The sequence below is a fragment of the Gopherus evgoodei genome, chromosome 1 (assembly GCF_007399415.2).
Source record: "Gopherus evgoodei ecotype Sinaloan lineage chromosome 1, rGopEvg1_v1.p, whole genome shotgun sequence".
Classification (NCBI taxonomy): Eukaryota; Metazoa; Chordata; order Testudines; family Testudinidae; genus Gopherus; species Gopherus evgoodei.
This window is the reverse complement of record NC_044322.1, coordinates 61,248,190-61,274,226: the sequence shown is the minus strand read 5'-3', so window position 1 is coordinate 61,274,226 and position 26,037 is coordinate 61,248,190. Positions and strand designations below refer to the sequence as shown.

At 44.8% G+C, this 26,037-nt stretch overlaps 1 protein-coding gene across 2 annotated transcripts in view; it reads right to left on the bottom strand.

The window, feature by feature from the left end:
- OLFM4 (olfactomedin 4) overlaps positions 1–19,308 on the bottom strand; it is a 35,949-nt gene extending 16,641 nt beyond the window's left edge. Inside the window, exons 1-4 of one of the 2 annotated variants that reach the window (XM_030566069.1) lie at positions 19,193–19,308; positions 14,790–14,867; positions 13,346–13,372; positions 11,852–12,004 (exon numbers count right to left, since the gene is read on the bottom strand). In XM_030566069.1, the coding sequence (XP_030421929.1) occupies positions 11,852–12,004; positions 13,346–13,372; positions 14,790–14,867; positions 19,193–19,279 (345 nt within the window). In that variant the 5' untranslated portion in view covers positions 19,280–19,308. The remainder of the gene's footprint in view (positions 1–11,851; positions 12,005–13,345; positions 13,373–14,789; positions 14,868–19,192) is intronic. The other variant, XM_030566079.1, reaches the window with a different exon arrangement.
- Positions 19,309–26,037: the final 6,729 nt, after the last annotated feature.

The window sequence follows — 26,037 nt, the reverse complement described above, 5'->3', positions numbered from 1 at the left end:
TTCATAATCTTCATTTTTTTATTTCTCACTGTAACAAGGGCAACCACATTGTGAGCAACCCCTTATGGCCAGAGGTCACCCTGCAGCACCTGCCTGTTTCCCCCTCAACGGCCCCTTATGCAGACTCCACACTCTTTTTCTGGGGTCAAAATACCCCTTGTTGGGACCTAGGTTTATTCACAAAAGAAACTCAAAATAAAACTCACAGTCCCAAATTAAAGTCCAACAAGCAAACATTTCTCTTCCTGCTCCCAAGCCACCCTGCTTGGAGAACTTTGGCTGTCTTTCCCCTGCTCTCTCAGGGTCTCTCCTGCCTTAGCAGGCTACTGCCAGCACTTCCTAGCTGGAATCTTGGGCTACATCTATACTGCCCTGCAGTATAGTGCTGCTCTGTAACTCCCCCGGGTGGATGCCAGGGGTGTGAACAAAAAGGTTCCTTCTTCCCATTAGTGTAGTCCTGTTTGAAGAAGATTACATGAAGGCAAACTAGGAACCTTATGGGTTGCACCCGAAGCATCCACATGAGTGACTTACAATGCAGCATTGGTGCACATTGCTATTCATACCCCCGTTGTCCAAACTGCTGGACAGTGTAGATCTGGGGTGCCCAACCTATGGCCTGTGGGCTGTATACAGCCCACCAGAGTATTTCATAAGGCCTGCAGCCTGCTTCAGCACAATATACCAGGGATCAGCAACATTTGGTCAGTTTGTTTACCCACCACATCCTCAGATTCAGCCGATTGTGGCTCCCACTGGCCGTGGTTCGCTGCTCCAGGCCAATGGGGGGGGTGGGAAGCAGTGGCCAGCATATCCCTCGGCCCGCGTCACTTCCCACGGCCCCCATTAGCCTGGAATGGCGAACCACACCCAGGGGTAGCTGCAATCGGCTAAACCTGCGGATGCAGTAGGTAAACAAACCAGTCCAGCCCACCAAGGGGCTTACCCTGGCGGGCTGCGTGCCAAAGAGTGACGATTCCTGCAATATACTAACAGCCGATTCATTAGCGTTTTGTCATCACGTTTACATCATTTTAGTTTACACAAGTGTGTAAATAGACAATACCGTACATAGAAACAACCTATCTAAATACATACAAAACAAGCTGAACTTCAACTATAAATCAATATGGGTGACTTCAAATCTTATTAAAATATGTAGAATCTGTTTGGCCCACATAAGGTTTATGTGGCACTCCTGTGTAATAAGGTTGGGTACATTGGTGTAGATAAACCATAGTCACAAATCCCAGGACTCTGCTGGAGCCTCCTCACTCCCAGCAGTCTTTGCTCTCCTTGAGTTCAGCTTTCAGCTACTTTTTATAGGGGAATTACCTGATCCCTGTCAGGGGTGCCTCTTTCAGTAACCAGGGTTGGCTGCCCCAGCAATACCAGGTTTACAATGGTGCCGAGGTGCTGGGCCCACACTCAGAAGGGGCCTCGGCCCGGTCTGCTCCATTTGAACTGAGCCCTGAGGCCCCGCCAGCCCGCTGGCTCCTCTCTGCCCCCTGGCCCCATCCACCTTCTCTCCGCCTCCTGGCCAGACCCCAGTGCAGCTCTGGTTTTGGCCACTCTCAGCCAGCATAGGGGGGAAGGGGCAGTGTGGGGGGCATGGCTGGGTCCCTCCAGGCAAAAGAGTCCTGAAAGGCTGCCCAGGGCAGGGGCAGGCCCTCGCCTGGGTGATCACGCTGCTCCCAAGGAGCCAGAGCAATTTCCCGTCCCGGGAACTAGCCCAGTCCTGGCCATGCTACCGGCTCGGCTCAGCCCAGCTGACACAGTCACCTCCCAGCAGCAGTGAGTTCAGCCGGGGGGGTGGGGTGTGAGGGGAGTGTGTGTCTGGAGGGCTAGTGGGGGGTGCTGGGCTGTGAGGGGGTGGGGATGCTGGGCAGTGGGGGAGGTTTATGTGTTTTGGGGTGCTAGGGAGTGGGGGTTCTGTGTGGGTGCAGGACAGTTGTGGTCGGGGTGTAGGGTGGTGCTCAGTAGTTATGATGTGGCTAGGGTGACCAGATGCCCCATTTTTAAAGGGACAGTCACCTGGTTTGGGACTTTTTCTTATACAGGCATCTATTATCCCCCACCGCCCCATCCCGTTTTTTCATAATTGCTATCTGGTAACCCTAGGTGGAGCTGTGGGTGCGGGTGCACTGGGCAGAGTGGTGATGTGCAGGGCACTGTGCATTTGTGGTGGGGGATATGTGGAGGGGCACCACAAATGGGCATAGCAGGTCCAGGGGATACTGGGCATAGGGAGCAGGGGGCTGTTTGGCCAGGGAACCATGGGGCATGTCCCAGGTCTGCCCCCCAAGAGGAAGCAGGGCCACCCGGGGGGGGGAGGGCAAGTACAGCAATTTTCTCTGGGTCCCACTGGGGCCCCATGAGCCCTGGCCCAGCGGCGGTCCGGGTCTTCAGCTGGCATTTCAGCGGCGGGGGGCTCTTCAGTGCTGCCAAAGATATGAAGTGACTGAAGAGCCCCCCCACCGCCAAAATGCTGCTGAAGACCTGAACCACCGCCAGGTGAGTACAAGCGCCGCAGCTCCCCCACTTTGCCCCAGGCCCCCTGAATCCTCTGGGGGGCCCTGAGAGGAAGAGGCATGCTGGCAGCACAGGGCTGGGTGGGCCATGGTGTATCTGGCAACTGCCAGTTTGTAAACAGTGCCATCGCACTGGGCTGGGTGTAGTGGGGCCACCCCCACTGGGCCATGGCCCATTGCACCTAGCCAGCCCCTCGCTCTGGGGACCAACTTCCCCACGCCATGCTCCACTAACCCCAGGGGGTCCCACAAATATGTTTGGCACCAGGCCCACACAAGGTTAATCCGGCCCTGAGCCCCAGGCCCTCCAGCCTGCACAGGGCAAGCCACCCGCTTACACTCACTAATGTCCCTCTAGGAGTTAACTTCATCCAGGATTATATAGAATTTCTGGTGCCAGATTCTACCAGGGAATCTGCAGTGATTATTTCAGATAAACAAAGTACATGAAGAATTTGGGCGTATGTCTACACAGCCTGCGGCTGCAAGTCTCTGAGCCCGTCGACAAATGCAGGCTTTCACTATCGTGCTGAAAATAGCGGTGCTAAAAATAGCCCCCTCCCCAGACCTCAGAGCCTATACTCCAGCCTGAGCTGCAACACCTAAACGGCTATTTTTAGCATGGAGTGCAAGCCCGAGTCTGTTGACCTGGGCTCAGAGACTCTCTGCTGCAGCCTGTCACTTGCTGTATAGAGTTACTCTCTGGGGCTGAAAAAGATAACGAAAGAGCCACCAATTTATCCAAGATGATTTTCTGTTGACTTCAGTGGGCACTGGTCAGGCCACCACTCTGCAAATAGTATCTAATCTTTTCTGCATTAGAACTAATTGAGTCCCCTGAAGAAGGGGGTATTTTAGCACAGTGCAATATTACAAATCCAATCCATCCATCCTGAAACTGATTTAAATGAAGGCCAGTTGAGGTGACATAGTTATTTGAGCCTTTAGGTAGAATAAGTGTTGCGCAGCAGCCTCTTCAGATGTGGAACCACTAAACAGATGGCTGGATAAATATACTTTTGCACATGTATCTACTAATGTAAAGGTCATGGTGCAAACACTGTGAAGAAGAATGTCAAGAACATTATGTGAATTTGGAGCATTCTCTGAAAAATTTAAGTTCCATACAAATGGAACATCTTGGGAAAGATATAATCTTCTTCCCACATGACTTAAAACTGTACCCATTCTTCCTTAATGGCATTCCAAAAGGTAAGAAGTATCTCTCAGCAGGAATAAATAGAATTATATTATTGTGTCAAACTAGCAACTCTGAAGTTATGGACTAGAAGGCATTTCCATTATAAGTCCCAATTTTCAGGTGCTTATCACTTCCCTAAATATCACCTTCTGGACTGAAATTGCTCATGCATATTCTCAGACTTAAAATGAATTTGTTGAATTAAAAATTAATTTGGCAACTTTTACATTATCTTAACATGAATTAAGAGTGTTTTGCACCAGTCACAATTTTTTTCAGATCTATTTTAATCAAGAGGACAGTTCTGAAATTGACTTTTAAAAATTTGACATGGGTATAGTTTTTCATTAAAACTAGAGCTTTGCTGTTCTACTGTCCTGGTGATATTGCCTACAGATTCCTGACCAGGGATTTGTAACAACCAGAAAAGAGACTTCCCCCTAATAATTCTTTCCAAGATATACACTGAACATCAGTACATGCTGGGGCAGGTCTTTGGGAGTTTAGTCAATGGTACATCAATACTCGTGCAGGGCAAATACGATCAATTAAACAAATAATAATGCGTCTGACTACTGAATCTCAGTGTTTTAGCTTAAAGAGGCAAACCAAAGATAAGAGGACCCTCTTTTCAGAGTTACAATTTTTCATGCAACTGTGACTGAACTACTTTTTGAGTCTGAGGGAAGCCATTTTATGTAAACTCATAGAAATGTAGAATTGGAAGGGACCTCAGACCCTGCACTGAGGCTGGTCTAAGTATTATCTAAACCAGAGGTCGGCAACCTCTGGCATGCGGTTCTCCAGGGTAAGCACCCTGGCGGGCCAGGCCAATTTGTTTATCTGCCGCATCGTCAGGTTCGGCCGACGGCAGCTCCCACTCAGGGGCGGCTCCAGGCCCCAGCATGCCAAGCGAGTGCTTGGGGCGGCATGCCGCAGGGGGCACTCTGCCGGTCGCCAGGAGGGCAGCAGGCGGCTCCGGTGGATCTTCCGCAGGCATTGCTGAGGAGGGTCCGCTGGTCCCGCGGCTCCGGTGCACCTCCCACAGGCATTCCTACAAGAGGTCCACCAAAGCCGCAGGACCAGCAGACCGCGGGACCAGAGGACCCTCTGCAGGCACGCCTGCGGGAGGTCCACCGGAGCCGCCTGCCGCCATCCCGGCGACCGGCAGAGAGCCCCCCACAGCATGCCGCCCTGTTTGGGGCGGCGAAATGTCTAGAGCCACCCCTGCTCCCACTGGCCGCTGTTCGCCGTCCCAGGCCAATGGGGGTGGCGGGAAGCCACGGCCAGTACGTCCCTCAGCCCGCGGCACTTCCCGCCACCCCCATTGGCCTGGGATGGTGAATCGCGGCAAGTGGGGGCCCCAATCAACCGAACCTGCTGATGCAGCAGATAAACAAACTGGCCCAGCCCTCCAGGTGCCAATTACCTATACCACAGGCACAAACGTTCAGAAATGTGAGTATCTATCTGGTGAGTCGCATGCCAGAGGTTGCCGACCCCTGCTCTAGACCATCCCTGGAAGGTGTTTGGCTAATCTGTTCTTAAAAACCTACCGTGACAGAGATCCCACAACCCCCCTAGGCAATTTATTCCAGTGCTTAACTACCTTTATAGTTAGGAAGTTTTTCCTAATGTGTAACCTAAATCTCCCTTGCTGCGACTTAAGCCCATTACTTCTGTCCTCAGTGGTTAAGGAGAACAATTTTTCACCCTCTTCTTTACAACAACCTTTTAGGTTCCTGAAAACTGTTTTCACCTCCCTCCCCAGTCTACTCCTCTCCTGACTAAACAAACCCAATCTTTTCAATCTTTCCTCGTAGGTCATGTTTTCTAGACCTTTAATCATTTTTGTTACTCTCCTCTGGACTTCCTCCAATTTGTCCACATCTTTTCAGAGTGTGGTGCCCAGAACTGGACACCATACTCCAGCTGAGGCTTTATCAGTGCTGAGTAGAATGGAAGAATTACTTCTCGTGTCTTGCTTACAACACTCCTGCTAATACATCCCAGCATGATATTCAGGTTTTTTGCAACAATATTACATGGTTCACTCATATTTCATTTGTGATGCCACATAACCCCTAGATCCTTTTTTGCAGTATGTTTCTACACAGTTATGTCCATTTTGTATTTGTGCAATTGATTATTCCTTCCTAAAGGTAGTACTTTGCGTATGTCTTTACTGAATTTCATCCTGTTTATTTCAGACCATTTCTCTAGTTTGTCAAGATCATTTTGAATTCTAATCCTGTCCTCCAAAGCACTTGCAATCCCTTCCAGCTTGGTATTGTCAACAAATTTTATAAGTGTACTCTCTATGCCATTATCCAAACCATTTATGAAGATATTGAATAAAACCAGACCCAGGACAGATTCCTGCAGGACCCCATTCAATATGCCCTTCCAGCTCAAATGTGAACTATTGATAAATACTCTCTGTATACGCTTTTCCAACCAGTTGTGCACCCACCTTATAGCAGGGCCACCCAGAGGGGGGAACAAGTGAGGCAATTTATCCCAGGCTCTGCAGGGGCCCCCATGAGAATATAGTATTCTATAGTAATGCAACTTTTTTTTATGGAAGGGGCCCCCAAAATTGCTTTGCCCCAGGCCCTCTGAATCCTCTGGACAGCCCTGCCTTATAGTAGGTTAATCTAGGCTATATATCTCTAGTTTTCTTATGAGAAGGACATGTGAGACAGTATCAAAAGCCTTACTAAAATCAAGATATATCACATCTGCTGTGTCCACATTATCCACAAGGGTTGTTACCTTGTCAAAGAAGGATTTTAGGTTGACATAATTTTTTCTTCACAAATTCATATTGACTGCTACTTATCACCTTATTTTTTCTAGGGGCTTGCAAATTGTTTAATTATTTGCTCCTTTATCTTTCCAGGTACTAAAGATAAGCTGACTGGTCTATAATTCCCTGGGTTGTCCTTATTCCCCTTTTTATAGATAGGTACTATATTTGCCCTTTTCCAGGACGCTGGGATCTCTCCCATCTTCCCTGAGTTCTCAGAGATAATTGCTAATGGCTCAGCAATATCTTCAGTCAGTTTCTTAAGTATTCTATGATGTATTTCATCAGGCCCTGCCATCTTGAAGACATTTAACTTGTTCTTTCCTTATTTTAGCCTCAGATCCTACCCCATTTACACATATGTTCACTATGTTATCCAATCACTGCTAATTTTTTTGGTGAAAATATAAACAAAAAAAGGCAGTTAACACTTCAGACATTACTGTGTTTTCTGTTATTATCTTTCCCTCGTCATTGAGTAATAGCCCTCGCCTGTCCTTGGTCATCTTCTTGCTTCAGATATATTTGTAAAATGTTTTCTTGTTACTCTTTATGTCTCTAGCTAGATTAATCTTGGGGGAGAGAGGGTTAGCCTTTCTAATTTTGTCCCTTCATGCTTTTGTTGGGTTTTTTTAATATTCATCCTCTGTAATTTCACCTAGTTTCCACTTTTGTATGACTCTTTTTTGAGTTTCAGGTCTTTGAATATCTCCTGGTTACACCAACTGAATCACTGATTTACAGCTGAGGATATGGCTCTCATAGTTTTAGTCCTGTATAAATTCAAGCTAAGGAATAATAAAATGTATTGTACTTGGCAATCAAAACAAATAGTGTCTGTTTAAATTTATCTCCATATATGGAGCTAACTGACTGTACATTCACTATAGGTATGTTTAAATTTCCCTACCTCCACCCTAACATGGACCAGTCCATAGAGCAAGATCCATGTTGTTTGAAGAGAGGATTTAGATGGATTCTGACTACCATGCTGCTGACAAAAATCCAATGAGAGCTGGGAGATTTCACCAGTAACCTCTGTGGGTAAGATGTTTAAAAGTTGGTGTCTAAACTGTGCCTATAAAATTTGCACATGAACCCACCGCATGCATAAAAATACATTTGCATTTGCAAACTGGTGAGCACAAAGTAGGCAACCATGTGGAGAAAACGCGTACTGATATGTACAATTACCTATACCACAGGCACAAACGTTCAGAAATGTGAGTATCTATCCTGATGCTCATAATATTAAAATACTTTAAGAAAACAAATGCTTTAAAAGAAAAGCTAGTTGCCAAAAATATATCAAATCTGCCATCCGTTGAAGTCAGTGGAATACCTGCATAAGTAAGGGCTATCTCATAAGTAAGAGCTTCAGGCCTGAGCCCAGGTGTTTTGGTTTTCTCAGATGTATTGATCTGTTTTCTTCAATTTGGCCAAAATGCAGAGGGCTAGCACAAGGCAGAGCACTACCTAAGCCCTATTTGGAGTGTGTTACACAGCTCAGTCTTCCTTCTACCTCAGACAGCCAGGCCATCTAGGAGAATGCCTCCCATGATGGCTGCTCTAATGCTTGGCAGTTAGACCTATTTTGCCTTAATAGCTTGTGATTGTATCTACCTGTGGAGGATTGTGTTGAAACCATCTGCTCCCCTCTAACAGGCCAACACACCATCTCAGAAATCTAGTACATAAACCACATTTTTGGATACAGATCAGTATTCACCAGGCATCTCACATTCATCACAGAACTTTGCAGTGGGGTTTGAGCAGTGTATAGGCCTTGTGGTGGACCTCTGCAGGAGGTGAATTTCACCCTTAAAGAAATATAAAATTCATCTATTTTAGGCATGCATAAGAATAATTCCTATCTAGTTTTTCCTGCTTTGCAAGCACTGTCACACTAAGGGCCTGAAAAGGGCAGAGAGAAAATCTGTAATGTTCATTTATTGTGTCAGTTACCCAAAACTGGTATTTATCAACACAGGTTTCTCAGCATGCAAGCAGACACTCCTCCAGCACGCAGGTGGAGGGTGGGGGTGGAGGAATGAGGAAGCAGAAGGAAGGCATAAAATGAAAAAGGATGGAGAGGGAGGAAAAGGGGCATAGAAATGACATGAGCAAGCAATTCACGTACAAGTGCATTGGCCACAGGCAAGTCTGACCTCAATGATCACATGCTGAGCATGCCACCCGTACGGCATATAACCCAGCCTGAGATCAAGAGGAATATTTCCAACAGAATAATCTATCCTGAATATAGTTTTCCTCTCTGTTAGGCAGGTGTGTTTGCGCTTCCTGTTTTTATTGCCCAAGCATGTTCTGGGCATTGTGGTCAAAGCACTGAAAGGTACATTCTCCCAGAGGATTAAAGTTGCTATTCTTCCCTTTTAATGAGGTGCACAAAGAGAGCCATACTCCTCTTCACTGTTGTGAACAAAGCTGATTCCTGCATTAGTCTAACAGGTTAATTTTTTCATCATAATAATTACAGATGAAAAAATTAGTCCAACATTTTCAAGCTACACTTTTTTTACTGATTTGGGATATCAGAGTATCTCTTTGTCTGTGAAATTCACTGCCTGCTGAGTTTACAAAAGGGCCCCTCTTGGTTGTTGAATTAGCAGCCTACAAACAGACAAAAGCTTAGAGATTCAATCAGGTTGTATATCTAGGACTTCTAATACATGTATAGCACCTCTTAAGGAGCTGGATCCAACAAGTCTTACTCAGGAAAATCTCCCATTAGCTTCAAATGGAGTTTTGACTAAGCAAGTAAGGAAAGATTGAACCCAATCACAATGGGATGATGAAATGTAGTTATGGCATTTGGGTCACATCCTCAGCTGGTGTAAATTAGCAAGTTGTAAACTAACTTCCATGGTGCTACATCTGTTTAAATTAGTTGAGGATCAGCTTGTTATTCTTTGCAAAGTGGTTCTCAGATTCAAAACCGAAATTGAAGTACTTATGATTTGCCTAGTTGTTTCAAATTTCACAGTAGTTCAGTAGATGGTCCCACTCCATAAAGTGTAAAGACAAGTCTGTGCTGCAAAATTGGATGTGGATCTGAACATCCCCATAATTTGGGGGTGCTTGGAACCCAGAATTTTGGTTCAGACCCCTCTATCGCTAGGATGAGTTGGGAGATCTTTTGGTTTTATTGTTTCATTTTGTCCATAGGTATTTTCAGGAAACAAGCAGTACATTGGGTTACACACTGAGGGGTATCTTTACAACTAGAAAGGTAAGAAACTCATTTCAAAGGAAGCCTGAGAAATATGTTTACGTGAGACAAGTACAGATATGCACATAGATTCAAGCGTCTTCTGCCCCTCTCCAGACATTTCAATTTTACTTGAACTCAGAGACAAACAGGTCAACGCCTGGTATCTTTTTTGTTCTATAGTCAAGCAACATAATAACTAACTATGAAATTGTAATAACTCCACAGTTAAGCAAAAATACAGTTTGTTTTCATTTCTGACCTGATATCTCTTTGCCTGGGATCACATTGGAGGATCTGTCACACTGTATCTAACTGGATATATTGTAACACTGTTCGGCTGATCAGACTCAAAGTGGTAAAGTGCAGTGAAACTCAGATTAGGTCAAGATTTTTTTTGGTATCTACCACTGGAGTTGAAAAGTGAGAGCCAACTCCTGAACTGGCATACACTGCCAGAGCTCCATTGACTTCAAGAAAATGACATCAGCTGAGGATCTGGTCACTAGAGTCCAGCCATTTTTTTAATAGAGAATGACTACAGGGTTTCAAAAAAGCAGTCAGTTCCTGCCAGCCATACTTGGTCCTTATTCAGGCAAAACTCCCAATGCAGAGTTTCACTTCAATAGGAGATTGGCTTCAGGTGGGTCTTATTTCATTCCTCTCTGATTTGGGAGGGCCTTGCAGAATTAGTCCAAGTTTCAGGATGGAAATTATAAACCTGATCCTGTCCTATTGCTAGCAATTGAAATTTTGCAACTGACCACAGTGGGAGCACTTTGGAGCCCTTAAATAGCTAATGTCTTCATGGATCATTAGTGTCAAGTTCCATATTGGTCCTAAAGTGATCAGACAGCTCTTGTGCCGAGAGACACTGAGATTTGTCAAATTGTCTTCATACCTTCACTGACAACTGAATGTATGTCATTGTTAGTACTAGTTATTTCAAAGCAAATTATTGTAACTTAAAAGACCTTCTATAGGATTATGCCCCCACACACACATATTGTTGTGTTTTTATGCATAATTTCTTATCTATTCTTGATTATACTAGAAGAGAGTTATGAATATTTATGGTTAGAATTTATAATTCACTGCTGTGCCTTTTCTACTGATTAATTCAAGGACACTTCATTTCTTAAGATGTCTGGCTCCTGGAGAAGTCAAACACTTTCTCACGGACACCTAATTTAAACCCTGAATATTCATATACCAGCAAAAATCAAATGTAGGTTCTCCTTCTCTCAAGAAACCACGGTAGTCCCCTAGTTTTGTCTGCTTTTTCCAAGAAAAATGAGCTCTGAATCCTTGTAACAAACAAGCAAAGTAGTGTATGGGTAAGGAGTTTGTCTTTAACTAGAATACATAATTCCTCAGTCATTGCTAGAGCATCAGATGTCGACAGAGAAAATAACTGATTTTTTTTTCAACTGTTATGAGAATGGAGGAGGTCAGGGGGTGGACTTTTGCCCATGCTTCAACCTGGGCTGAGCTGACATTTGCTCTCTTTTCCCTCATTCCCTCCCATAAGCTGGTTACATACAAGTAATAACACAGGAGGGAGCAGGAATCATGGCTTCCTCTGTGACTGTATATAGCAATTACAAGCCAACAAGACTGTTCCATGGTTCATAGAGTAGCATAGCTCTCCATCCATCCCTCCAAGAACACCATGTGCCTAGAGGCAGAGCCGTCCCTTGGGTAGGGTGAAATGGGGTGACCGCTCTGAGCCCCATGCTTTAGGAAGCCCTGCAGGCTGGTGCAATTGGCCGGCACAGTTGGTCCCAGAAAAGATGGATCCATCACTTTCACCCCAGGCCCCAAACCTCCCTGGGAACTGCCTATAGGCCTAGGAATGAGGCCTGAGGATACTTGAAAATCATGTTATTTAAGGCCCTGCGTGCATGCTACAATATTGAATATTTTATGTTTAATCACCCTTTTCCTTGCAATTTTTACATGCCCCTCACTGCAGTTGCTTGGAAGGCAGGCCCTGCAAAGTTCTGACTGCTGTTTCACATTCACTAAAAATAGGACTGGGTAGATTTTTTTTTTTTACAAGAAAAACCAAAAATCCTTACTTTAATAAGTTCTATTTCAAATTTCTCAGAAAGCACTCGGGCTGTGATTTCCAGCATCTCGACCTTCTGCACAGGAAATGTGGTGTCTGGCAGGTACACTGAGCACTGGCATACTCCATTTTCATTCAAAGAGCCGGTTACATTGGCAAATGGCTGTAAGAACAAGTTTGTTTCAGAAAGCAAATAATAAATTGTCAATATGCTACTAGGAAACAACAGCAAAGGACTGACAACAGTCACCAAGCAGGAAAAAAAGATGAGCATAATAATTAATACTGACCCTGAAAGCATTTATTAATTATTATTATTACAACTTTCTTCCAATAAACTCAAAGTATTTTCCGATATTAATTCATTAAGCTTCACCACACCTCTACATAGGTAGTTAAATTCTATTATAACCATTTTAACACTGGCAAAACTGAGGTACAGGAAAGTTATCTTAGAAAAATCACATAAGACAGTGAGTCAATGGCAGAGCAGGAAATAATCATATTAAATCTTATAGGGAGTCTTTCCATTGCTTTTAATAGTCTTTGCATCAGGTCCAGTTAATGCTTTTAGTCTACTAATTTCAGAGCACTTTACAAAGTTTTGTTTGGATTTTATTGATGGAAGAACCCACAGAAATTGATCTATTTTCATGGAAAATTTTGATTTTGACTAAACCCTTTTTTCCCCCTGGAAATATGTTTCATTTATATTTTTCAGCTAGCCTAGTAAACAGGTTGCAAACTCAACCACATGCACATGAGAGCTGGTATGCCTACTACTGCAGGGTATTGAGTGGACATTTATCACTGCTCTATCAGTGCACAGGGGCACAAACAAGTTTCTTAACTGGGGCAGTTAGAGTTAAAAAATTATAAAATATTGGCTGCTAAATACCGCTTTTATGAGTAGTTTTTATCATGACTAAATTTGTCCACATCCAATAAAGTGAGATAAACAGGCTTCTGTTCCACATTCAGTGCTTCCTTTGATTAATACAATCCCTAAATTTGGGCTCCTAAATCCCTTTTGAAAATGAAAGTGAGACACCTAAATTGTTTAGGCATTGCAACACTGAGTGCAGCAACACTTAAATAGTTTTTAAATATCTGGGCCTAGGTCACTATTAAAAATGGGCCTTGGGCTCCTAAGTCCCTTAGGTGCTTTTGGAATTGTCACCCTCAGATTCCTCACATTACTGAATTTGCATTCTGCTCAGCAGGAATGGTGAAAAAAGGAGCAGAGAGGAAAACAGCTAATGAACAGACAAATATGGTTATTGTATTTACTTTTCATAAGGTCCCCATCTGTGCTAGCCTGTGGGGAGGGGGCATTATTTTATCCCTGATACAGATTGCAAACTGTCCTTTATCTATGTTTATTTAATAAATTAAATCTTTTAAAAGTGGATTTAAACTATGAAAAACCCACCAAACTTAAATGGATGGATTCAACTACTCATTAAAAAAATATTATATTTGTATTATAGGAGTGTCTACTTACCCTCCTCTGAGGTTCGGCCTCATTATGCTACAAGATGAACATATACATAGTAAGAGACAGCTCCTGCCTTAAAGAAGTTCAATTCTAAATATACAAGATAGCTAAAGGGTGAGAGGAAGAAATATTGTTATCCCTGCTTTACCAATGAGGAACTCCATTGAAGGCAATGGGAATTTTGCCATTGACTTCAACCGGAGTCAGCATTTGACCCAGAAAGTTTAAGTAACTTGGCCAAGATCACACATGAAATTTGTGGCAGGAGCAAGAATTCTATCTTTTATGGCACCCATTGCCCTACTATCTGAGCACCTCAGAATCTTTCATGTATTTGTCTTACAACACCTCTGTTAGATAGGGAAGTGCTATTATCCCCATTGTATAGATTGGGAACTCAGGCACAGAGAAGTTAATGACTTGCCCAAGATTACACAAGAAGTCTGTGGCAGAGCAGCAATCTGACTCCAGCTATCCAAAGCCTCAGGCCAATGCCCCAACCACTGGACCATCCCAAATTCCCTGAGTCCTGGGCTAGTTCCTTAACCATAAGACTATCCTTCCTCCAAAAAAAAAATGGTACCAATAGGTTGAGTCATTCAACTCCTGTAAGAACTAAGAATTAAAGGCTGGTGATGTTTAGCAGGAATTTAGAGGGGCAGGTTTCAGTAGAACTATTCAGCATGAATAATGGTTGCAGATTTCAAGACCTTTGCACATTAACATCACATCAAATTCATAGCTTCTTCAGATTTAATATGATGTTGACAGAATTGTTTCATTTCTTCCATTGACATTATTGTATGCAGGGTTCATGATATTGATGAAAGCATAAGCAGTATTATTATTATTAAGATCTTCCTGGGTCCCTGACTCCTTTGATCACAGTGCAATGTCAATAGAATTATTAACTTTGGTCATAACATCTTTCCAAGTCCTATATAAAAATATGTTGAAGCTCAGCTCTTTTTGGTTGGTTGGTTTGTCTATTTTTAAAAGCTATATAGGTTTCATTTAGTATTTAACAGAGAGCAAACTGTCCTAGCCTGCAGCCAGGACTTGACTGCAAAACTTCTGTTTGTAAAATTAAATCATGTATTGCATAAAGGTATCTGAGTTTAAGAGAAATATTATTCAGCCTGATCCAAATATTTGTAGCTTATAAAGTAAATAAAGTAAATGAGAGCTCCTGGGTGCTGAGCATTTCTGAAAACCAGGCCATTTATTTGGGCAACTTTATATGGATTTAGGAGCCTAAATTTATTAAATTAATTTTGAAAATCCTGGACTCAGCAATTTGGCATAGAACACAGAGACTTGTGACAACCAGGATTAGACCTCTAAACTACCTGATTGCCAGTCCTGCACTTAATATACTAGACCACGCATCTCTCTCATCTTAATGATGATGTTTATTATAACTTTTCAAGAACAGTAAACAACGGTATACCTCTGGCATGAACTGAGGTTTGCTGAGTGTGGCCTGAGGTTCTGTCAGATATTCCACCAGGGTAGGAAGAGGTGTAGCCTGGAAAGGAAACAAAAACGCCTGTTACAATTGAATACGTGTCCCATCCCTATTTAAATCATGACCCCCTCTCCCGACAGACAATCAGCATTCCAGATTCCTCAGTATTCTGAAACAGTTTGACTTTGTAAGGGAGCCACCTCCAGCAGCTCTAACGTTGATTGGGATTTCTGACTGACTGCTGAGACAGTTAATGTTTCTTCTGGTACAACTCTGTTTCATGGAGTTCTTCCTTTGAAAAAAGCTTCATGTGATCAATGAAAGGCCACAAATGCTCAGTCTGTCCAAAACAATGTGCATTATTTATGCTAAAGCAGGGGTCGGCAACTTTTCAGAAGTGGCAGCAAAGAATCCTGTGGCACCTTATAGACTAACAGACGTTTTGAAGCATGAGCTTTCGTGGGTGAATACCCACTTCCTCAGATGCATGTAGTGGAAATTTCCAGGGGCAGGTATATATATGCTAGCAAGCAAGCTAGAGATAACGAGGTCAGTTCAATCAGGGAGGATGAGGCCCTATTCTAGCAGTTGAAGTGTGAAAACCAAGAGAGGAGAAACTGGTTCTGTAGTTGGCAAGCCATTCACAGTCTTTGTTCAATCCTGAGCTGATGGTGTCAAATTTGTAGATGAACTGAAGCTGAATGGCTTGCCAACTACAGAACCAGTTTCTCCTCTCTTGGTTTTCACACTTCAACTGCTAGAATAGGGCCTCATCCTCCCTGATTGAACTGACCTCGTTATCTCTAGCTTGCTTGCTAGCATATATATACCTGCCCCTGGAAATTTCCACTACATGCATCTGAGGAAGTGGGTATTCACCCACGAAAGCTCATGCTCCAAAACATCTGTTAGTCTATAAGGTGCCACAGGATTCTTTGCTGCTTTTACAGATCCAGACTAACACGGCTACCCCTGTGATACTTTCAGAAGTGGTTTGCCGAGTTTTCATTTATTCACTCTAATTTAAGGTTTCGCGTGCCGGTCATACATTTTAATGTTTTTTAGAAGGTCTCTCTCTACAAGTCTATATATTATATAACTAAACTAGTGTTGTATTATAAAATAAACAAGGTTTTCAAAATGTTTAAGTTTAAAATTAAATTAAAATGTTGATCTTATGCCATCGACCCACTCAGCCCGCTGCTGGTCTGGGGTTCTGTTCACCTAGGCCGGCAGTGGGCTGAGTGGGGCCTGCGGCCAGGACCCCCGCTGGGAAGGGTCTGGCAGCCAGAACCCCAGACCAGCAATGGGCTGAGCGGCTCAGCCCACTGCCACTCAGGGGTTCCATCCTCCTGCTCCTGCCAGCCGGGATTCCGGCTGCCGGACCCGCTCAGCCCAGTGCTGGTCTGGGGTCCCGGCCCTGCCCACATACAGTGGGTACCTACCTTCTCCCTGGTTCTGGCCCATTCTCTTCTTCTCTCTGCACGGAGCTGAGAGTTGGAGCGGACCGAGCACAGGGCTAGGGGTGAAGGGTCTGGCCAGGAGCTAGAATGAAGGAGGGGGCTCAGGGTTGGGACATGAGGTTTGGGTGTGGGGGCAGCTCCCAAGTGCTGTGAGGGGTGCAGGTGGGAATGTGAGTGAGGGTGCAGGGGCTCCCGTTTGGTGCTCAGGGTGGGGGTGGGGATGTGCAGGGTGCATTGGATATGGGGTGGCTGGGGATGTGGGGAGTGCAAGAGTCAGGGCAGAGGGCTGGGGGCATGTGAGGGGGGTGCAGGTGTCAGGGTAGGGGGGCTGGGTATGTGTGGGGGTGCCAGTCAGGGCTGGGGTCATGGGGGGGTGAAGGAGTCAACAGAGGGCTGGGTGGTACAGGGCTCAGGGCAGGGGCCTGTGGGTGTGTGGGGGTGCAGGGCTCAGGGCAGAGGGCTGGGTGTGGTGGGGGGGTCAGGGCTCAGGGCAGAGGGCTCAGTGACTGCCCCCTCAAACCCCCAATACCCCCTGCTCCTTGTCCTGACTACCCCCTCCTGGGACCCCATCCCCTATCTAAGCCTCCTGCCCCTTATCCCCTGACTGCCCCCCTAGGACCCTAGTCCCTACCTGTCCCCTGACTGCCCCAACCCTTATTCAAACCCCCTGGACTCCCATGCCTATTTAACTGCTCCCCACCCCGACAGGATCCCCAGAACCCTGGACCCATACAACCCCCCCCCTACTCCCTGCCTACCCCAACCCCTCTCCACACCCCTACCTCCTGGCAGTCCCCCCAGAACTCCCGACTCATCCAGCCCCCGCAACTCCTTGTCTCCTGACCACCCCCTCCAGAGACCCCCACACACACCTTAACTGCTCCCCCAGGACCCTCTTTGCTCTTTGTCCCCTGACTGCCCTGACCCCTATCCACCCCCCAAACAGACCCCGGGGCTCCCATGCCCCATCCAACCCCCCCTGTTCCCTAACCACCCCCCAGTACACCACCACCCCCATCCAACCCAACCTGCTCCCTGTCCCTTGACTGCCCCCACCAACACCCGCCCCGCGCCGGCCCCCTTTCCACGAGGCTCCTCCCTCATCCAGAGCCCTGCTGCCGCCACCGACCCCGCTCTGCTCCGCCCCACCCCACCCCTCAGAGCACTGTGCGCGCAGCAGAAGGGCTCCGGCTGAGCGGGGAGCATCTTTCCCTCCCCACGGAGCCAAACGCTGCCCGTGGGAGCGCCTAGCTCGAGCCCCCAGAGCGCTGCGCGAACGGTGGCAGGGCTCGGGGGGAAGGCGGGGGAGGGGCCGGCGGCCTGCTGCGCTCGGCCGGCACTCTGGACCGGGACCGCGGATCCTGCGGCGTGCCGCGTTGGCAGGATTTTTAATGACACTCGGAGTCCCAGCAGGTAGCCGCGTGCCATTAAAAATTGGCTTGCATGCCATCTTTGGCACGGTTGCCGACCCCTGTGCTAAAGTAATGTATACCCTCTCACTGCCATCTTATGGAATAAGGTTTCAGGTCCTACTCCTCCATAACACTGGCAAGATTAGATGTCACTCTTCAATCTTAACATGCATCCCTGGGAGTCTACAGTAATCAAGGCCCTGTGTACTGCACAAAACACTATACCGCAGGGACGCGGCCCACCAATGTACGCAGCTGAGCTCCACCGAATGGGAACCATGGCAGTCTCCAGTGCTTGCAAAACCATTTGATAAACTGTGCATCAAATGATGTGATTAAACGAGGGGAGTGTGGGGCAGGAAGGAGGCACAAGGAGGCAGCTGCTAGGCAGCAATACAAGAGCAATGTGCCATTCATGCAGGAGCTCTGCGTGGCAGGTGTCATCCCCGGCTGCACAACTTCAAAGCCAGGCTGAAGCAGAACTCCATTCTGGCTAAGCTCTGGAGCCCCAGTTTTAGCCGGCTTCTACAGAAGGCCTCCCATTACTTCATCCAAGAACCTGTTCAGCTCCTCATGCTGCTGCATCCCCGTCACCTGCTCCCTCACTCGCCCAGCCACTCAGACAGTCCCACTCCTAAGGAGCCCCTAAAACAGCCATCTGGACAGCTGAGGAACTGGAAGGTGGCAGGAAAAGGGCCACTTGTTTAAACTGATTCAGAGAAAACAGAGGGGTTTGTGACAGCTCATCAAAAAGATAAACGTATGCAGCCATTTGTCTGGGAGCAGCATAAATTTTACAAATGTCTGCACAAATTATGGTTTACCCAAGAGCGATCATAATGAGGAGAAATTTCTGACATATTAAATTCCCCCGTCCTCAGCTTATCATTACATATTTACACTTCAGCCTTGATTCTTACTGCCAGGAATTGCCGCTGTTTAATCATGCTGCAGTGAAAAACATTCCCTCCCCTTAGATGCTGAGTTCCCTACTGAGTCCACAGCACTTTCAAGGCCTACTAGACCAAGAGACTGCATTAATAGTATCACCTAGAACTCATATAGTGCATTTTATTTTCAAAGTGCTGGGTAAATGAACCTGAGACACTGAGATATAGATCCAGATCTTCAATACTCCAAAAGGCTGTGGGGCGTTTGCATCTGTGGTTTTGGATTGAGCTCATCTCAGGTACAAACCATAGTTACTTAATTACAACCTGCATTTTGCATTTAAACTCTATTCCAATTCTCAATGGGAGTTGCATTCACCTAACTGAAGGCAGAATTTTAGCTTTTTAAAACAGTGTAATTTGTTTTCAGATTTATAATTAAATCCCAGCACATTCGTTAAAGGTGACATTTTACACTTGCTACCTGCAGAGAGCCCACAGAACGAGTGGAGATCTGAAAACTTGCCTCAAATAATTTTAAATGATTTTCCTAGCAACATGAATAGCGAGAGGAAAAAAGAATACATTAGAGCCTGTGAAAATCATAATACACATCTTACCACATTCTGGAGCGTGGTGGTGGCTGCATTCAGTGCAATGGCATTTTGTAGAAAGGCCAGCAGCACAGCCAAGTTTGCACACTTCATCTTCTCAGCAAACAGGTCTGATGGAGAAAGGACAACGGAAGCCCTTTTATAGTGTGCTCTGGGAATTCCCCCAATAGGAGTTTGGTGCTTTGAAAGAGGAACATGTATAATATTTATTGATACTTCTCATAAAGCTGAGTGAATCATGGCACAGAAAGTGACTGAACAGCTATTATACAAACATGATAACTTTTTTATTGCCTGCTGTCAAAAATTAACTGCCGTGCCCTTTTGTAACACAAAGCCTTTCTCATTCCCAATATCTTATCTTGTTCTCTGAGAGCCACAAAGAAATAAGTACATAATGGACAGATCAATTAATTTGATAGGACTGCAATAATTAAAATGCATTCTTGGCTGGGTTTGGTTTGTTTTTGCTTTTTTTGGTGAGGGGAGAAAAAACTGCTTCCTTTTACTGGATTTTTATCCGTATTTTTATTGTAAATCCTTTCAGGAGCACATAGATAACCTGGGCCACATCATCTTCCTAACTCTGCTTCTAAACTCAGATGGGGTGAAAGCAGCTCAAGGTAGGTCATTTCGCATACAATGTCAAAGGAGCATCCCTCCCTTCTTTTAAGCCTCTGGATGCCTTTTAACATGAGCATAGTGCACATGGGGCTCCACAAATTTGGGCTAAAGACCAACCATTGCATGGGAGAGGAGGCCGAGCTGAAGAACAGCACAACCAACCTGCAAGATAATGCTAAGACAGTCAGCGTTAACACCCATCCTACAGCTTTGGTACCATGGCTCTTGATGCAGGGGAAATCAGGGAACAGTACACTGTGGAACAGCCGTTTGCATGGGAGCATGAAGATCTGCAATTGATGAGCTGGTCTCATGGCATTTAGGCACTTCCACTTCCAGTGCTCACTGGAGCCAAGTATAGAGGCAGGCAAGAATGAAAATGGCTCTCCAGACATTTTCAAACTGGCATGAAGGCAAGGTGTGAGTTTGGGTGGAAGTTCAGGTCAGTTCCCCTACCTTTAATTAGTGTCTGCAGTTGTATTTTTAAATAGTACATACTTATTGTGGAGAATGCAGCTTGGGTTCTGTTTTCTGAGTACTGCTCCTTTAGGTATAAGAAAATGAGGGAGGAGGAGGATTCTGAGACCTTACGCAGAGGGTACGCAACACCTGAGTGCTGCAGAGCTGTATTCACAGGCTGAAGGAAGCCACTATGGCAGCTGTAGGCTCTTTGGGGATTTCCCTTACACGGGAGAAATCCCATCTGGCCAGTTCTGTCAAGTTTCTTACCTATTTGTGCTAGGGAAGCAGTGCAAAGGGGTCCCATATCAGAACATAATATTCTACCCCACCTATTTCCTGACTTACAAAAGAATTTAGAAACTGTGTCCTTCCAGATATGAGGTTATTCCAGTTCCTCTAAGTAATAACTGCACTTCACATGTACCACATCTTCCTTCTGAAGAATTTAAAGAGCTTTTTAGCAGTGGATTAATATTATTATCATCTCCGTTTTAAAGAGGGGACAATTAACTCTTAGACCAGGTCTACACTAGAACATTTTGCAGGTATAATAATGTCGATTAAGGGTGTGATTTTTTTACAACATATCTATATTGGTAAAAGTCCACACAGTTCTACTTCTTGTTCATCCAATCACCAAGACAAACAAGTTTGTTTACATTTACGAGACATAATGCTACGTACTGCCTATTTACAATGTCACCTGAAAGTGAGAACAGGTATTTGCATGGCATTTAGAATCATAGAATATCAGGGTTGGAAGGGACCTCGGGAGGTCATCTAGTACAACCCCCTGCTCAAAACAGGACCAATCCCCAACTAAATCATCCCAGACTGGGCTTTGTCAAGCCTGACTTTAAAAACCTCTAACAAAGGAGATTCCACCACCTCCCTAGGTAACCCATTCCAGTGCTTAACCACCCTGCTAGTGAAAAAGGTTTTCCTAATATCCAACCTAAACCTTCCCCACTGCAACTTGAGACCATTACTCCTTGTTCTGTCATCTGACACCACTGAGAACAGTCTAGATCCATCTTCTTTGGAACCCCCATCAGGTAGTTGAAAGAAGCTATCAAGTCCCCCCTCATTCTTCTCTTCCACAGACTAAATAATCCCAGTTCCCTCATCCTCTCCTCATAAATCATGTGTCCCAGCCCCCTAATCATTTTTTTTGCCCTCTGCTGGACTCTTTCCAATTTTTCCACATCCTTCTTGTAGTGTGGGGCCCAAAACTGGACACAGTACTCCAGATGAGGTCTCACCAATGCCAAATAGAGGGGAATGATCATGTCTGCAATGCTCCTACTTATATAGCCCAAAATGCCGTTAGCCTTCTTGGCAACAAGGGCACACTGTGGATTCATATCCAGCTTCTCATCCACTATATCCCCTAGGTCCTTTTCTGCAGACCTGCTGCCTAGCCACTCGGTCCCTAGTCTGTAGCAGTGCTTGGGATTCTTCTTTCCTAAGTGCAGGACTCTGCACTTGTCCTTGTTGAACCTCATCAGATTTCTTTTGGCCCAATTCTCCAATTTGTCTAAGTCCCTCTGTATCCTATCCCTACCCTCCAGCATATCTACCACTCCTCCCAGTTTAGCGTCATCTGCAAACTTGCTGAAGGTGCAGTCCACGCCTTCCTCCAGATCATTAATGAAGATATTGAACAAAACCAGCCCCAGGACCGACCCTTGGGGCACTCCGCTTGATACCGGCTGCCAACTAGACATGGAGCCATTGATCACTATGTCGAGTCCGATGATCTAACCAGCTTTCTATCCACCTTATAATCCATTCATCCAGCCTATACTTCTTTAACCCTGCTTTAGCACCCATCTTCCACTTCTTGTAAGCTACTTTTTTGTGGTTAAGCTCACCGAAGATTTTTCTGTTAAACCAAGCTGGTCTCCTGCCATATTTTGCATATCATCTTCTGTGATCTGAAACTCAAAAAAGAGTCCTGCAAAAAGTGGAAACTTGGTCAAATTACAAAGGATGAATATAAACAAATAACACAAGTATGTAGGGACAAAATTAGAAAATCCAAGGCACAAAACGAGATCAAACTAGCTAGGGACATAAAAGGTAACAAGAAAACATTTTAAAAATACATTAGAAGCAAGAGGAAGACCAAGGACAGAATAGGCCCATTACTCAGTGAGGGGGGAAAGACAATAACAGAAAATGTGGAAATGCCAGAGGTGCTTAAAGACTTCTTTGTTTCAGTTTTCACCAAGAAGGTTGGTGGTGATTGGACATAGTGAATGCCAGTGAAAATGAGGTAGGTTCAGAATCTAAAATGGAGAAAAAACAAGCCTTCAAATTACCAGAACCTGATGAAATGCATCCTAGAATACTCAAGAAGGTGACTGAGGAGATATCTATGATGCCATTAGCAATTATCTTTGAAAAGTCATGGAAGACGAGAGACATTCCAGAAGACTGGAAAAGGGCAAATATAGTGCCCATCTATAAAAAGCTAAATAAAGACAATCTGGGGAATTACAGACCAATCAGCTTAACTTCTGTACCTGGAAAGATAATGGAGCAAATAATTAAGAAATCAGTTTGCAAAAACCTAGAAGATATTGAGGGATAAGTAACAGTCAGCATGGATTGTCAAGAACAAATCATGTCAAACCAACCTGATAGCTTTCTTTGACAGGGTAACAAGTCTTATGAAGAGGTGGGAAATGGTAGATGTGGTATATCTTGACTTTAGTAAGGCTTTTGATACTGTCTCACATGACCTTCTCATAAACAAACTAGGGAAATACAACCTAAATGGAGGTAATATAAGGTGGGTGCATAACTGGTTGGAAAATCGTTCCCAGAGAGTAGTTATCAGTGGTTCACAGTCATGCTGGAAGGACATAATGAGTGGGGTCACATGGGGATCAGTTCTGGGTCCAGTTCTGTTCGATATCTTCATCAATTATTATAATGGCATAGAGAATACACTTATAAAGTTTGTGGAAGATACCAAGCTGGAAGGGATTGCAAGTGTTTTGGAGGATAGAAATAAAATTCAAAATGATCAGGACAAACTGGAGAAATGGTCTGATGTAAATAGGATGAAATTCAAAATGGACAAATGCAAAGTACTCCATTTAGGAAGGAACAATCAGTTGCACACATACAAAATGGGAAATGACTGCCTAGGAAGGAGTACTGCGTAAAGGGATTGGGGGGGGTCATAGTGTATCAAAAGCTAAATATGAGTCGTCAGTGTAAGGCTGTTGCAAAAAAAAGCAACATCATTCTGAGATGTATTAGCAGGAGTATTGTAAGCAAGACACAAGAAGAAATTCTTTCACTTCACTCCATGCTGATTAGGCCTCAACTGGAGTATTGTGTCCAATTCTGGGCACCACGTTTCAGGAAAGATGTGGACAAATTGGAGAAAGTCCAGAGAAGAGCAACAAAAATGTTTAAAGGTCTAGAAAACATAACCTATGAGGAAAGATTGAAAAAAATGGGTGTGTTTAGTCTGGAGAAGAGAAGACTGAGAGGGGACATGATAAAGTTTTCAAGTATATAAAAGGTTGTTACACAGAGGAGAGAGAGAAAAACATTTTCTTAACCTCTGAGGATAGGACAAGAAGCAATGGGCTTAAATTGCAGCAAGGGCGGCTTAGGTTGGACATTAGGAAAAACGTCCTAACTGTCAGAGTGGTTAAGCACTGGAACAAGTTGCCTAGGGAACATAAGAATGGCCCTACTGGGTCAGACCAAAGGTCCCTGTAGCCCAGTACCCTGTCTTCTGAGAGTGACCAGTGTCAGGTGTCCCAGAGGGAATGAACAGAATAGGTAAGTGATCCATCCCCGTCACCCATTCCCAGCTTCTGGCAAACAGAGGCTAGGGATACCATTCCTGTCCATCCTGCCTAATATCCATTGATGGACCTATCCTCCAGGAATTTATCTAGTTCTTTTTTTAACCCTGTTATGGCCTTGGCCTTCCCAACATCCTCTGGCATGGAGTTCTACAGGTTGACTGTGCGTTGGGTGAAGAAATACTTCCTTTTATTTGTTTTAAACCTGCTGCCTATTAATTTCATTTGGTGACCCCTAGTTCTTGTGTTATGAGAAGTAGTAAACAACACTTCCTTGTCTACTTTCTCTACACCAGTCATGATTTTATAGACCTCAATCATATCTCTCCTTAGCCATCTCTTTTCCAAGCTGAAAAGTCCCAGTCTTATTAATCTCTCCTCATATAGAAGCAATTCCATACCTCTAATCATTTTTGTTGCCCTTGAGTGCAGGGTACTGGACTAGATGACCTCTCGAGTTCCCTTCCAGTCCTATGATCCTATGACATCCATGGATATTGCAAAGATTCTGACTGTCCGTTGCCCTGGGAAACTCCTCATGGGGTCTCCAATTCGCTATGCGGGCTTTTCCCGCATGCCCGGTGTTCTCATGGCTTTCAAGGTTTTCATGTCTTCCAGGCTTCCTGCAGCAAAGCTGAAAACCTAGCCCCAGCTAGATCTGGGGCTCCCAGGGGTTTCAGGAAGCCCTGTAATGGTTGATGTAACCATGATTCTCATGGTTTCTAGGCTTCCTACTCTGCAGCAGGGAGCCTGATAGGGCTGAGAGCCTAGAAGCCTCAGGGCCCCAGCTCCGGTGCTGACTTGGTCCCTGCTGCAGCATGGCAAGGACCCTAGCCAGCCCTGAGAGTCCCAGCTCCAGCCAGGAGTGGCAATCCTAACAACTCCTGGAGACTGGGCTCCAGCCAAGGCTCCACTGGCTGCCAGACTGTCTGCTGTTGGGTAGCCCACCCTGGAACATCAGGACCAAGTTTAGTCAGAAAACTTCCCACCAGCTCTAGCACAAGAACATATAGCAGGCTAATGGCAGAATGAAGAGCAGACAGAGCTTAAATTCAGCTAGAGTCCTCCAGAGAAAAGCTCCTGTAAATATTTTCAAACCCCTAGAGCAGAAGCCCTGAACCCCAGCAAGTCCCACGAGGCAGAAGCCCCTGAACCTTGGTGCACCCTGCAAGGCAGAAGTCCCAACCCCTGTGGCTACAGGAAATAGTGTGTGAGAATTTAAGCCTTGAGAATGTAGGTCCCATAATTTCTAAGCTTCGGCTGTACCTGCTAGACAATGACGCATGTAATCTATTTGATCTGAGATTTCCAAATTGTTTGTGAAGTGTTCACGGTCCAACTGCAGCTCAGGTTTATGACTTGACTTCTTTTAAATAAATATCCCAATTCAGGATGTAATATTTAATTGTGCTATCCTGACAGAATAGTTCCGTGTGAGAGTACATTGCCTTGTACTTAACATTTTGCAAGCCTAATGTAAAAGAGGCTGTCCTGTTTTGCCTACAGAAGAGATAAGCCCCAGAAACATAAACTCAACCATCCAATGTTTTGTCCAGTACACTGTATATTGTGGATTTAACAAAGCTTGTGAAATGTTTCCCAAAAATATGTATTTTTGACCCAAAGCCAAAAAAAAGCAAGAAAACATTATTGCTAAGTCATATTGACTAAAAACCATATAAGGGTTTTGGCAAGGACATTTCCCTATCCAACATGATTGCAAAATGGTTTCTTTTGAAGCTAATCAGGTCAGCTTCTTTTGTTATAGAATCTGCGTATAACAAGGATCCATGTATTGCAAAATAAGAAATTTCCAGGAGGCAGGATATCCTCAGTAAGACATTAGTCAAGAATTCACACCAGAGTTACTACACTATTTCATAACATGTATTACAGAAGGAACATTGTTATGCTAGGTTATCTGCTTCCTCG